Source organism: Rosa chinensis, chromosome 2 (genome assembly GCF_002994745.2).
Source record: "Rosa chinensis cultivar Old Blush chromosome 2, RchiOBHm-V2, whole genome shotgun sequence".
Lineage (NCBI taxonomy): Eukaryota > Viridiplantae > Streptophyta > Magnoliopsida > Rosales > Rosaceae > Rosa > Rosa chinensis.
Window position 1 is genome coordinate 61297455 of NC_037089.1, and position 14404 is coordinate 61311858.

Consider the following 14404-nt stretch of genomic DNA (forward strand, 5'->3'; position numbering starts at 1 on the left):
ACCAAAAGAATGGTAATTTAACCATAATAGAAAGCTGTTATAATCCCATAGCATTCTAAATGGATCCGATGTATCCACAAAATAAGGGATCACAAAATAAGGCGAACTGCAATTAAGGCCAACCCAAAAAAGACCAACTTCTAGCCTCAGTACAACTTCTACCTAAACAAATTTCTCTCTATCACTTCAAAAGCTTTTGTCACTGCTCCATCTTCCACATGATTGTCCGGTGCATTCTTCAAGTTTCTTCCCCACAGCCTCTAAGTCTTCCCTGACATCTGGCTTGTACTCAAGATTCAAATCCAACTCTGAAATTTTCAAAAAATTCAATATCAAAGCAAAAAATGCACACACAAATTTGAAACAACCACTACACAATAAAATTCCATTGATAGCAACCCGAAGTCTGTAAAATACTAACAGAATTTAAATGCCATGTAAACAACGATCTAATATTGGTCTACTATAGATTAGAAATTAATTTCTTTTGTGAGACTGACTTTGAATGGTTTTGAGCTGAGCGGATGAGCAGTTCTTTATATTGAGCTTGCAGTTTCGCCAAGTTCCATCAGGATCCGCAACACTTAGTACCAAAATGTTCATATATAAACAAAGTGACCTTAGGAATTAGACAAAGTGAGAGAGGGATGTATACTAAGGTAAAATGTGCAAGTATACAAAAGGGGTAAAGCTCTCTTGCTAGACTTTAAATCAAGATCACGCAATCAAACATAATTCTACCTAATCAACAGTTCTCACTCACACTTTAGTATGATTGATGCTACTGTTAACACGAAAATAACAGGAAAACATAATCAATTTCAATCATCCTTCTGTCACTGAAAAGCCCAAAGAATTAAACATTCACCTACATAAAGACCCTAAAATATCATCATAAGTTTTCTACACTTGTTTCCATTTCCAGGCAAAATCTCACATACAGCAAAAAGGTACTTACTTCCCTGTATAGAATTTGTTTTCAACAGGTTACAATTCTTAAAAGTGTTAGATGTGTGGTGGTGCTATTAGCTACCTCAGCATTTGATGAAACTCTTTCAGCAAATGCAGCACAAACAGAACTTTTCATCATTTTTACTTCCTGCATAAATTGCAATAATAAACTGCAAGTTTTGGCCAAAGGAAACAACAAATTGCAGACAACTTTCAAGTAAACTTACTGGCATCTCATTATTTGGTCATTCAATAGATAGTCACAATCTGATCAACCATTGTTGCTCCCTGCAATCCAAAACGCAAGTTCTTTTTTTCAATATCTATAGCCAAACAGAAGAAGATGCATGCTCATTGAAAATTACTCCCAAACAAAAATCAAAATCCGTTAAAAGTATACATTGAACTACTTTGAATTGATTGAATACCACTACAAAATTATAAACTAAGGGTATGAGACCAAGCAGTACATTACCATAACTGGAATTCATCTAAAACAAAAGTCAAAGAAATACATGCAGGTTCCAGTTAGCATAGAGGAACAATTAGTACAGTTTATAAAAAGACATCTAATAAAAAGCTATTTCTGTGGTATGTCAATTGCCGTTAGAATTTTTCTTTATGTAGAGTTCACATACATTGAGCAATTTCATGAATGATGAATACCATATACTGTATTTTTTTGTTGCAGTAGAGTCCTTGAGTTTTTTTTTTCTAGCTTGCTAAACATGAATAAAGAAATTGCAAAGAAAAACGTAGTGCATGGACCAAATTTAGAAACTACTTTCTGAGAATTGAGAAAAACATCATGATTTAATTAAACAAATATTAGTGGTTAGTTGACAGTACGGAAATCAAACAGAATTGAGTACCGTTAATCCAGTGGCCGGGAGGTCGAAAGTGAAACCCAGTTCTGTGGACTTGCTTGACTCAAACTCTTGGTAATCCTCGTGGGAAGCTTTGACTCCATTTGGGTTCAATATTAGATACAGCTACCCTCAGTTCATGCCCATTTCAGAAATAGATTCCAACGTTTTAAACTTCAAAAAAAAAAAAAATGAAATTTGATGGAAGATTTTAAAGGAATTGAAGGCGACAATTACATGTTCGTCAAATTACTTTATGAAAGCATAGATCCTAGTACGGAGAAGTGTACATTTGAGTGAAATTTGGAGAAGTGTACATTTGAGTGATTAATTACTTCATTAAAGCATAGATCCTAGGTTGGCAAATTTACTGTCAACCAAATCAAACAATATCGGTGTGCACACTACACACCAATCCACATAAAAAAAAAAAAACTTAAAGTGAAATTTAAACTACACATGAGTTTTTCATACCCTGCAAATCTCCAAAAAAATGTTGCTAAAAGCTCTGCCTCTCATCCTCCTTTCCCAACTGTGCACTTCAGAACCTATGCTCCAACTTCACCTTTTCCTTGTAGTTCTGGACATACCTGCATAAATTCAAGATTCAATGAACAAAGTTGCAAATTTAGAACTTGATAAACAATGAACAAGAATTACACACATAAGAAATAAGATACAGAACAAAAAAACCTTTACTTAGTTTCATAGCTTTCAGTCATTTCATTATAGTTTCAATTCATATATACTCTATGCTTTTTAGTTCCTACTGTCTTACGGTATTGATATGCCCTGTTTTACTTCTAAGCTTCATTGTCCTGTGCCCAGGAAGGATCCAAAAGATAAACCCTTAGAGGAATAGGCCACATAATCAACTAAAGTTGGGATATACCTGTTTACAATGATCCTATTGTACTAGATATAATCTCCAGCAAAGCAAATCAAATAGATAGAATAGCAAAGTAGCACAGAACCGTTACAGCAAAAACCAACAAAGTTTTAAATGACCACCAATTAGAGCCAAAACAAGAGTCCCTGTAACATAATAGATTGAAATCATGGCTGAGCATTCTGTCTTTTAGTCTAAGCAGAGAGATCATGGATATTGCACATATGATACCTTGTAGAGCTTCCATAGCTGTGAAAGCACACTTTGGATCCACAAACTCCACAAAGCATAAAACCATTGCCTTATCTCCACTCTGCTACCCAAACACAGGGAAACTATGGAAGCAATTTAGAAGCAAGACACAAATGGCAACAAAAAACCATTTTCCCCAAGCAAAAAGTTTTTGCTAGTTGACACGGACAAAACCATAGCCTTATGTCAACTCTGCATCACTAAAAGGCAATGACAAGTGCAGTTGCTTTCCTCTATTAGTGATTGGTGGACTCTCAGTGTTAAACCTTTATGATGTCTATCAAAATTACTTGATAGAGCTAGGCAAATGAGTGCACTTATGTGTCTAGGCTCCTTGTGAACTACTTTGATTTCTTTAAAGTCAATGAATGGACGAAATAGATCTTCATAATAAGTTAAGGTTTGAAATGACTAGAACAAAGGAATGAAATAGCTAGCAGGAAGAATGAAAGGAAGCCATTTTCTTTGTCTTACCTCGGAGGACACGAACACCAAATTATTGTTGTGGTCAAGTATCCTTCAAAATCAAGTCAATGGGGAGCAAGTTCATGTGTTCAATTGTGAGAAAGCTTGGCGGTGGAGATATAATCAAGACCTGTCATATAAAAAACAGATTCAGTGCTATAATTAAAAGCATGATTGTTAGACATGTCAAAAGGATGCTCCAGCTTTGCTTTATATGATAACTAAATGATAAAGAACATAAGCCTCTATCCAGGTGCTTTGAAGAATGACCAAAATATATATAACTGAGTATGATTGTCAAATTGCTACGAGTTTGTGTTCAATTCAAGTCAAACAACAAAGGACAGAAGCTGGGTGCTTCTATCTTAATCAAAAAAAAAAATTATGCAAACTCAGAGTACCTCAATGTTAAATGTATGGCTTGAATTGATGGAATAGAAGGGAACCAAGCGGACTTCGTCGTCCATCTTTATCTCCAAGCCCAGTAATTAAATCACTTGCTTTTGAATTATTCATGCTCTATATTCCAATTCGTAAATTCAAGCTCTGAGGTCGTCGGTAATTAAACCAATCAAAATAAGGATGCAACCCAACCAAGAAAACCAGAAACCCAATTCAAATTACACAGAATCTGAAAGATATATGATAACTGACCTGCTATTGAGTCCAAACAGACTCTCTGAATCGAGGTCCCGAATCTGTGTTCTCTCCACCACCTCAAACAATCCCTCTCCGAATCCATCTCCGACGCTCCCTCTTCTCTCCGCCTCTCCCGACGACTCCCTTGCCTCCCTCGGTATCACCTTAATTCGGTGACCTTATCTTCTACACCCTCGACCCCTCCTCCTAAACCCTACAATCCCCAATTCCTCAGGGTTCAGTTTCCCCAATTCCCAAAACCAATTAGCCAAGGGGCTTCCACGAGTGAGGCAATGACCGAAGATCTGAGGTCAGGTTCGGAAAACCCTAATTTGCTTCTCCAGCCTTCGGATCCTCACTCCGTCTTGTGCCCACATACCTGTCTCCCATACCGGACATCTATCTTCTGATGAGATCTGGAGTGAGTGAGAGAGGCAGATCTTAGGTGTAATAGAGATGAGGAGATTTGGATATTGAAAAACTAAGAGAGAGAAATCTTAGGTGCAATAGAGATGAGGAGATTGAAAGAGTTTGTTTTAGGAGAGTTGTCGAGAGAGTGAAAGAGGCTGTGTCGAAGAGAGTATTCACTCTGTGTCGGAGTTGTGGTGGAGTAAATGATATTATGTGGTGGGTCTAGGGCCTTATTTTTTTTCAAGTGTACTAATTGGTCTGAATGGTGGCTCATTGGCACACATATTATTTGATGCATGTGCAAGCCATCAGATAATGGTTTTTACATAACTGTTGTGTGAATGCTACTTTTAAATTTTCAATTTGCCTCCTATTGTTGCCTGGGTGGAGGGAAATGGGTTGGGGGGAGAGGATGGGAGGAAATAATTGGGGGGAAATGTTGGTGGGTATGTTTCTCTCTTGCAAACCTATGGAGTCAGACCACAGTTTTAAGTTAACCGTGGTATCACCACTACATGCTGGTGAAATTTAAGTGGTGCCAAATGGTGGGAAACTTGCTGCCCTATAACTATTTTAACCTCACACCACGCTTCTATTTATAAACGTCTTCTGAAGCAATTCATAATTCCAATATGAAAAACACCCGTTGGTTGAATTCATATTAGAAGACGGAAATTTTACAACCGTCGTCTCAATAATGAGAAATGATTCACACCACGGAAAACATTGTGGCGTTGTGTGAGAGGTGTCGTTTGATTCATTTTCTGTAGTAGTGGAATGCTAATATGGCAGCTCACATCCTTGCTACCCATGCGTGCAATGAACCTCAAGAGTTCTTCTTTTTTTCTACACCATCTTTTCTTCAAGCTACTATTGCAGCTGATGTTTGCTTGTTGTAATTTATCTTTGTTATTAGAACGTGTGCTTTCCATACCGGAGACTTCATGTTGAGGATGGCCTACACTTTGTCGGGGTTGGCCTTTATGCCTCATTCGCTGACGATGTAACCCAGAAATTTGCTAGCGGTGACGCCAAAAAAATATTTTTCTGTGTTGAGGCTCATACCATTGGCCAAGAAATTGAATGGCGAATATGATGCGGAGGTTTGCCACGTGTCCACTGGCCTTGATGCTCTTGACCAACATGTCATCCACATAGACCTACATTATTTTGCCCAGGTGTTCCGCGAATATGGCGTTCATCAACCGCTGGTATGTTGCCCCAGCATTCTTCAATCCGAACGGCATGACATTGTAGCAGTATAGGCCCTTGTTGGTTGTGAAGGTAGTACACTCTTGGTCGCTGGGGTGCATCTTGATTTGATTGTATCCTGAGAAGGCGTCCATCATGCTGAGCAACTCATGTCCTGCCGTTGCATCAACCAGTTGGTCAATGAGAGGTAGTGGGAAACTATCTTTGGGGCATGCCTTGTTGAGACCCTTGAAGTTGATAGGAGCATTTTAATGTGATATTTTAATAGTTAATTCCTCACATTTTGCTTAGTTAATTTCTTAACTGAATCGATTTTTAATTCAATTTCTATTTTTAGGTACATTGGAGTAGATGAAGGTGAAATGAGCGTTAGGTCCATAATTACCTGGAAATGATGGAGAAAAATGGAAATGTACTAAAATATCAATTTTACACATATTCCTACTCCGGCTAGGAGAAACCAAGCCAAGCAAAGAAGAAGGAGCGGCCGCCTGACCAAATGAACTTCAAATGAGCTGAAACCTTCCAGATCCATTCTAGACACCCAAAGGATCATTTCTTATGAAGAGTGCCAGAGCAAAATATGAGTGGAAGGCCTTCAAACAATCAGCCCAATTTTCTACAGAAGCAAAACCGGAAAACTGGACCTGTAAGAGGTCCAGCAGCATTTCCGGCCCAACCACATGGATTGAAGCTCTAAAAATTTGTCAGGATGATTTACACTCATAGAGGAACATTTGATATGAAGAAATCGGAGGCCCAATATGAAGTTTTGATGGAGAAATAATTGAAGGAATAAAGGGGCAGAAACTGACCTAAAACCAGCTCAATATTCACATGTTCATGTTTCTTACCCACATGAAGAAAGCTAGATGCTTTTCTCTTTTTCCTTGGATATATTTTTCTTCTATAATCTCTTTAATAGATCATCATCACTTCCATGTTGCTGCACCTTCATGCTTTGCTTTCATTTCATCATTTCTCTATCTTTTCCATATTTTACAAGTGAACTTAGATCTACTTTCATTATTTTTCTTCCACTCATCATTTCACTCTTCTTTTTCTTCCCTATATAAACACCTTCTCGTCTCATCCTAAACATCTTCTTTCATCCATCTCATCTTCTTTGTCTCTCCATTTCCTTTCCATTTTCTCTCCATCCTCTAGTGCATTCAACGTTTCAAGCAAGGGAGAAGAAGAAGAAGAAGGAGCCGTGAGCATCATCATCCATCCTCCACCTTGAAGCTTGCTTTCGAGATTCAAGAATCCATAACGTTTCATCCTTCATCCCCATCTCCATCTTACGGTGTAATTCAACCTCTTTCTTTGTAATCTTGCTTAGTTTCGTGAGAATTGTTTTTAGTTGACATTTATGTTTGAACAAGGTTTATATTCTGAAATTTTATGATTGAATAAAGAATTTCGATTCTTATGTTGTGATTCCAAAGTTGCTTATGTGTGATTGTTCGATTGAATTTGCTTTATAGATATCTTTTGTATTTTAATCTTATGTGGTTCGAAACACTTAGGGTTTTGATATGAATGGTGCTAGGTTTAAGAACATGAAATCGACTTTTCGTTTTGTGTAAACTTGAATCAAAGTAGTAAAGGTTTTGGACAAAAATCGAATTCAATTGACGAGGATTGCAATTAGGTGAACTTATTCATACTAAGTTGTACACTTGAGTTGATAGCCTTTCTATGTGTTTCATGCGTTGAACATGTCATGATTGACTAGCTTTCTAGGGCTTGATTACATGTTTGATAGGATTAGTCTATGTGCTTTCACTTAGATTAATTAGCATTGAAAAGTAAAATATGGGAAATCGTTTGCTTTCGAATGTTTCACATGATCAACTCCTTTCATATGACTTGGAAGAACAATGTAGGGTTAATTCGAATTTAATGATAAACTAGGGTTTAATCTTTGTTTCTTATGTTTCATTCTTGTACATGTGTTTTTATATTTTCTTTATTTTAATTTTCAATTCTTTAATTCTTAAACCCCCTCCCCCCTTATTTTTGTTCACTTGTATATATTTATTCTTTATTTTATTTTTGTAAATAATACTTTTCTTTATTTGTTTCACAATTACAAGTGTACCCTCAATCCCCGGATAGAACGATCCCTACTTACTTATATTACTAACGACATTTCAGGGTTAAATTATGCGCTTGCTTCAAGCGCATCAGAAGTCTACACACATCCGCCACTTTCTGCTAGGTTTCTTAACCATGACCAAGTTGGAAATCCACTGGGGATAATTAAATTGGTGGATGAATCCGATGCCCTAAAGCTTGGAGACTTCTTCCCGTATTGCACGATATCTTTCTTCGTCAAAGGCTCTTCGCCTTTGCTTGACCGGATAGAAAGATGATTTGATGCTCAACTTGTGCGTGATGATTTCAGGGCAGATACCCGACATATCAACATGGGACCACGCAAAGAAGCCGGCGTTGTCTCGTAGAAACTGTGTAAGTTCCGCCGCTATCTAGGGAGCGAGCTGAGCGCAGATCCTTACTATCAACTTAGGGTGCTCATGATCTGAGAGACTGATGGTCTGTAGGGATGTTTTCTGGTTGACAGGTTCCTTTTTTACATATTTATCCTCTTTGTCCCTAGGATCTTCAATTTCATCTGTCAACAGCATATGGTTGCCCACTGTTAGGATCTCATGGCAGCGCATCAACCATGCCAACTGTTGACTTCCCTTTACGCAGCCCGTTCCGTTAGGTGTGGGAAACTTCATGAGAAGCATATACTCGGTGATGATGCACTTTAGCTTATTGAGTGCTGGTCGACCGATGATGGCATTATATGAGCTGAAGCAGTCGACAACGATGAACTCTGTATGTATCTCGCTAGCGCAGATGACTAGGTGTATGTAGTTAGAACTTAGTAATTGTGTGACGTCATCGAAGAAGCTGAGCAAGGGCTTGTGGTCTTGGAGTAATTTCTGTTCCGCTGAAGTTGGTTGTAGCATCCATTGAAGATGACATTGACGGCAGATCCGCTGTCAACGAGGACCCTTCCCACTGACCATTTATTGAGCATGGCGTCGATCAAGAATGGGTTATCATGGGGGAGATGTACTTAGCGCTCTTCTTCCTCGGAGAAGGTAATGGGCTCCCATCCAGAATTTGGTAGTTTAGCGGATCTCTCATAGTGGATGTTGCACATTTCTTTGGGGTGGTTAGCGCGTGCATAACGCTTTCTTGCTCTATGAGACATGTTGGTGATCGAAGCACCGCCGTCGATGGTGTTGATGCAGTGCATGGGCTCGATGTTGGCGACCACTGGAGGTGGCTGTCGCACCTTGAACTGGTCCAACTTTTTGTCACGATACAAAGTCTCAATTGCCGTTTTGAGAGCTTTGCAGTTGTTGGTGTTGTGACCTCTGTCCTCGTGGTATTTGCATCACTTGCATGTGTTTCTTAATTTTTCCACTCTTGAGGTACTTTCTTGGGGGTGGCGGTGGGACCTGGTCCTTGCAGTGGTCATATATATACTCCGTCTGTTTGTTATGGTTATCCCCATGGGATGAGCGGTTGCCCTTATGGTAATGCTGTTCCTTTTACCACTTGCTCTGGTAGTTATCTTGTTGTCACTCTCTCTTCTTATCAGTTGGCGGCGTAGTAGGGATTTTGTTAGCGGTCTCTTGCTGGCTAAAGGAGGGTTGAGTGGACTTTGCTAGCATTGGCGGTGGTGGTGGGGTTTCTCCGTATGTGATGAACTCCGCCTGTGCGTGGATGACGACCTCGCTCATGACGTGGTCATATGAGACGTTTGGATGATTGTAATTGAGATGATAGAGAAATGGTCCCTTTAGGAGTCCTTGCTTAAAGGCTGCCATTGTTTTATCAAGATCGCGACACTAAGATACCGTCGCTCTCCACCTGGCTGTGACAAATGCCTTCAATGTTTCTTATGTACCCTATTTGACTTTGAACAACTGACTTGTGTTGTGATGTCCGACGGCCAATAGAATGAACCGCGACAGGAAAACGTTTGATAGTGCGTGGAATGGGTCGATGGATCCTGGCGGGCATTCAAAGAACCAACTCATCACCTCACTATCTAACGTTTCGCTGAACAGGTGGCAGGGGGTGGCATCATCTAATCCCTTGTTGTTAGTGACTTTCTTGAAGGTTTCCATATGGACGAAAGGGTCAGTCATGCCGCTGTATTGTGGCATCTTTGGCCTTTTTGCATGTGCTGGTCAGACGGCCTGCATGATCCTAACGGTGAATGGCCCTGGCTTGGACGTAAAGAGCGAATTTGGAATTGGCGCTGGGGCGCCTGCTTCTGGCTGAATTAGCCTTTGTTCTAATTGTTGTATTCTTTCTAGGATTAGGGAGGTTGTGTCTCCAGCTAGCCCTGCCTGGAGGTTTTGCTACACCTACGCCCACTTGGGGGCAAGTGCATTACCTTCAGTTCTGGCCTTAGCTACGGAGCCGTTGGTGTGTGGTTGTGACTCCACTTCCTGCTCTATCATTAGTTGGGGCGGGGGAGGTGGGTCCATTCCCAATAGCTCGGATGGGTTCAGCGGTACATGTATCTGTATGATTGGTGCGGGTACCAATCTGCCAGCATTGGGTTGACTACACTTGGTGCTCTGTGATTGTTCACTTTGCGCTGGGTTGGTGTTTACCCCCAGCACCTTCTTTAGTTCGTTGAATCTTGACATCATCGTGGCCACTTGCTTTTGAGTCTCGGCCTTTCCTTGTGCTCCTGCTTGTGCTCCCTGTTTGTCTTGTGGAGGTCTGCTAATGCCAGCTCATACATAGCGGTGAGGTCCTGGCCTGGTGGGTGACTGCTGCCAGGTCGGGCCTCCGCTGCGCTGCAGTTTGAGTCAGCAGGACCTGGGGAGTATCTTGGGGTTCCACTATAGGGTTGACCGGAGTGTTGAATAATGCGCTGTTAACGTTAGTAGCGGGGTTTGTGGGATGGGGGTTGATGGATTGGTCGGTCTGCTCTTCAACATTTCCCCCGCTACCGTTAGTCATGGTGATGGTTGTGGTGGGATGGCCTTTTGCTCGAGAATTCCCACAGACGGCGCCAATGTTAATGCTTAAGATTTGACGGTGGCCAAATCTTGGTTAACCCTGATCCGATGGGCAGACCGCTACTTATGATACTCTTGTGGCTTCCGCTATCTGTCAAATGAAATACAAAGGGCGCCAGAGGGAGACTGCGCGGTTGGCGGTCTTCTCTTCTCCGATGGCTAAGTTAGTCAATGTATTTATGTTGACAGAATAACAGTAGGTAAGTAGTAAATGCGTAATTAATGAGGAGAGAGGAGTGAATCTTTTATAGGTGGGGAAGAGGCTGACCTCTTCCTTGTTTTCGATGTGGGACTGATATGCTTAAGTTCCCAGCTTCTGATGCTTCAGCGAGGCGATCTTGGCTCGGCGCGTCAGAGGTGATCTGCAGGTGAGCCGGGGCTCTGGTGATACCTTGTTTGGCTGTGTTTCCGTAGATCACGCTGTTGATGGTTGTTGATACCGCTGGCGGTAGTATGAGCGTGGTCCATTATAACTAATTATACTTGGTAATTTTATTTATGTATTTTTTAAAAATCCTACAATAGCTTTCATAAAATAAAATAAAAATTAACAAAAGTTTTCGGAAATTTTTTACTTCTAAATTTACAAGGACACCCCGTATTTGAATCCTGGATCCACCATGCCCACTACATTAAATCTGAGCATTGCATGGTTGTTTTGCAAGGTCACGCTTTCAGTTCGTAGATGGATCAAACAAACATTTGTTTGAACATGCAAATTTCTTCCGATCCACCACATGACAAAGCAGAAAAAAATGAAGAACAATAGTGTAAATCAAAACATAATATTATGATACCTAGAATCTGGAAGGAAAAATATATTCTTCATTTCATGTACAATGCATTTGTATCTCATAAATTATCTAAAACACTCATCACATTCTATATACTCACTGGTCAGTCGTGCCAGAATACATGTCTTTAACAATTAATTAATTCGGTAATACCAAACTTTCTGCGTACGTAAATACATAGAAATGTTCGTTATAGCCAACTCTCGTGATGGCCAACTTAATTCCTGTTTCACGAACTTCCCTGGTTTCGTAGTTCACCAAAAACAAATCTGCTACACCATTACAGTAGTCTCTTGACTCCATTACCACTTCATTATCTATACTAACCCCGATCGTATGATAACAATGCGAAGGATAGTAAAAAGGGTGCATACGTTTCCAACGTTTGTCTTGAAAAACAAAGAACTCACCTCTATCAAAGCCCTCCTCATCAGAAATATACCAGTGAAAAATCAAGCAAGGCTTTTCCTCGAAAGGGTAGATATGTAAATTATGTGAACTGATGACGGACTCTGGTAGTATGAATTCTTTGAATTCTTCACTGCCCGAATCGAAGGACATGAGGCTATACATAAAACCTTTCTCAAGAATTCGGTAGGCTACTCCATTTATGAACGTACCTTCATGATGGATGATGGAGAATTGGGTTAGCATTAGGATAGGTTAAGGGGTCGGTTTTTAGCAATGCAAAAAACAAAGACATACATCCCTTAAAAAAAAAAAAACAAAAAAAAAAAAACAAAGACATATATACATACCTTCAAGATATTTAAAATTGCATTTTAACCATGGAGGAATTTCTTCGATCATCTTCCAAGAGTTGGTGCTAAGAGAAAAAACTTCTACTGCGAAGGCATCCTTGTTGATCCGCATCATTCTTACTACCTTGTAGTCATTAACCCCGGGATGGAACCCAAATTGGAGGGACATATAGCGAAATTTATTGTTTGTGGTCGATGGAAGCGTCTTAAATTTCTTAATGGACGGGTTCCATATGATTATAGGACTCCTGCTATTCAAAACTTCGTCCGGATTCGAAATGCAAACTAATCCATTGCTTGAGCCATACATCACATAATGTTCTGTGCTCCCTGAGGGATGGCTTAACCCCAAGCCCTGCTCAAATGTTTCATAGTGAAAGAAAGACCATTGAAGAGCTTGTTTAACATATGGATCCTCCAAATCGACCACCCGTTTAAAATCCGGGTGGTGGAGGCAGAGTAGATGCATATTTCTGCGTTTTGTGATATTTGTGTTAAGATTTGTAGAGACAAAATCTGGGCTGCTAATCAAATCACTCCATGCTTTGCATGCACATAAAAACCGCATTAGGGTTTTTGCAGGTAGTCTTACTAGGATGTCCATCAAGATTTCTTTCTTACAAATTGTGGACGTCATCCTGAAGGAAATCATAATGAGAATACGTTAGAATTTAATGAAAGTACTGAAGACCACAAGAAAACAAATTTACTCAAGAAAAAATACTTTGATTTTTGCAGAAAATATAATGATCGATTCGCTTCAGGTGTTGGGTCACTTAGTTTCCAAGAAAAAGAAATATTTTGTGGGTATCAAACTTCCAAATATAGAGGTGTGTAAATGACTCATGGGAAATCATAACCCTCCATAAAGGGAAAAGAGAAAGAATTGCAAATCACGGCAGGTTCTTAGGAGTCAAAAGTGACAGAAATTCTGGTAAGTTTGAATGAACGTATAGTGACCACGAGAAAGTAATTGGCATCCTAAAATAAAGCAATACCACATTACAAAATTAAAGCAAATACTCAAACAAAATACTAGCTCAAAAATAAACAATCTTCATTAGTGATCCCAATACACTATGTAGCAGTCAACTAATGGAAACCAAAAAAAAAGAAAAAAGGTTTGCATATTATAGATTTCATATGTCAAACACCACTCAGCTTTGTGTGACATTGAAAAAATTATTGGTTGAGAATTTGATGAGATTATTATTTATTTTAGTCCACAAAAAGCTTTGCGAGGGTATTTTAAGAAAACGAGGGGGGTGACATGTAACCGTTTGGGGTTGCGGCCGTGAACTGAGATCTTGCTTGGTCCAACTGAAGAATACCCTGGCAAAAATCGTGAAAAGTTCTCCAAGATCCAGAAAAATAACGTTCCATGTATAATACTAGTTATTCGATCGACTAAAGTTTTTAGTTCCATTTTATGCCATCCTCCATTGCACTTACGAGATATTCAATATTGTAATGCACAGTGGCGGAGCCAGGAATTTAGGCTTACTGGGGCACAAAAAAATATATATATAAATCCGTCACCCACAAAAGCATCACCACCTTCTTGTTTAAAAAGATAACAACATAGACAATATGCAGCATTGTTTTTTATGTTGTATTCTAACCAAGTAGGAAAATCATCAAACCACTCTTTAACAAAATTCGGTGATAGGAAACTCATGAGCTCTAGGTTGACAAGGACTTTTTTGTAGATAATATCTATGTACTTCATCTTGAACATTAGGATGATAACTTGAAATTGGATGACGATTTCCAGGATTAGAAGGATATTTTTCATTAACTTCGGGACAAGACTTCTCCGAGTTACTAACATTCTTCTTTATTTTTTTTGTAGGGGATGACTCCAATGAGTTATTTATACCTGACGACTCCTCTGCACCAAGATTTTCTTTACTTTTAAAGTATCTTAACATATTTGAATGAAGAATAGAGAAGTAGTGAGAACGAAAAGAAGCGACTACAACAATACTCTTCATAAAAGAATTGATTTAGAATCATCACTTGATGATATATATATATATATATATATATATATATAGACACACACACGTGTTAGTAATGAAATAAAATATATTTTTTA

At 39.3% G+C, this 14404-nt stretch overlaps 1 protein-coding gene and 1 long non-coding RNA gene across 9 annotated transcripts; both read right to left on the reverse strand.

The window, feature by feature from the left end:
• Window positions 1-199: 199 nt before the first annotated feature.
• LOC121051795 lies at window positions 200-4281 on the reverse strand. 7 transcript variants are annotated; one of them, XR_005806998.1, is made up of 7 exons: window positions 4078-4281; window positions 3433-3969; window positions 2938-3041; window positions 2710-2852; window positions 2292-2407; window positions 1034-1239; window positions 200-308 (listed from the first exon to the last, which is right to left on the reverse strand). It is a non-coding gene; the product is annotated as an uncharacterized LOC121051795 (long non-coding RNA). The 7 variants fall into 7 exon arrangements; XR_005806994.1 differs by lacking the exon at window positions 2710-2852 and having other exon boundaries at window positions 4078-4280; XR_005806995.1 differs by lacking the exon at window positions 2710-2852 and having other exon boundaries at window positions 2938-3019; window positions 4078-4279.
• Window positions 4282-11556: 7275 nt separating this feature from the next.
• LOC112188995 (F-box/kelch-repeat protein At3g06240) lies at window positions 11557-13174 on the reverse strand. Of its 2 annotated transcripts, XM_040514045.1 has the most exons (3): window positions 13031-13174; window positions 12304-12944; window positions 11557-12165 (listed from the first exon to the last, which is right to left on the reverse strand). In XM_040514045.1, the coding sequence occupies exons 2-3, from the start codon at window positions 12941-12943 to the stop codon at window positions 11684-11686; spliced, it is 1122 nt and encodes a 373-aa protein (XP_040369979.1). In that variant the 5' UTR covers window position 12944; window positions 13031-13174; the 3' UTR covers window positions 11557-11683. The 2 variants fall into 2 exon arrangements, with proteins under 2 accessions (XP_040369979.1, XP_024184018.1); XM_024328250.2 differs by lacking the exon at window positions 13031-13174 and having other exon boundaries at window positions 12304-12958.
• Between the last annotated feature and the right edge of the window lie 1230 nt (window positions 13175-14404).

Bases quoted from the DNA above. Each gene is read 5' to 3' on its own strand.
- LOC112188995 (XM_024328250.2), bottom strand. From the start codon at position 12,958: ATGATTTCCTTCAGGATGACGTCCACAATTTGTAAGAAAGAAATCTTG. The intron at 12,166-12,303 runs GTATGTATATAT...TCCATCATGAAG, and splicing joins CAATTTTAAATATCTTGAAG to GTACGTTCATAAATGGAGTA.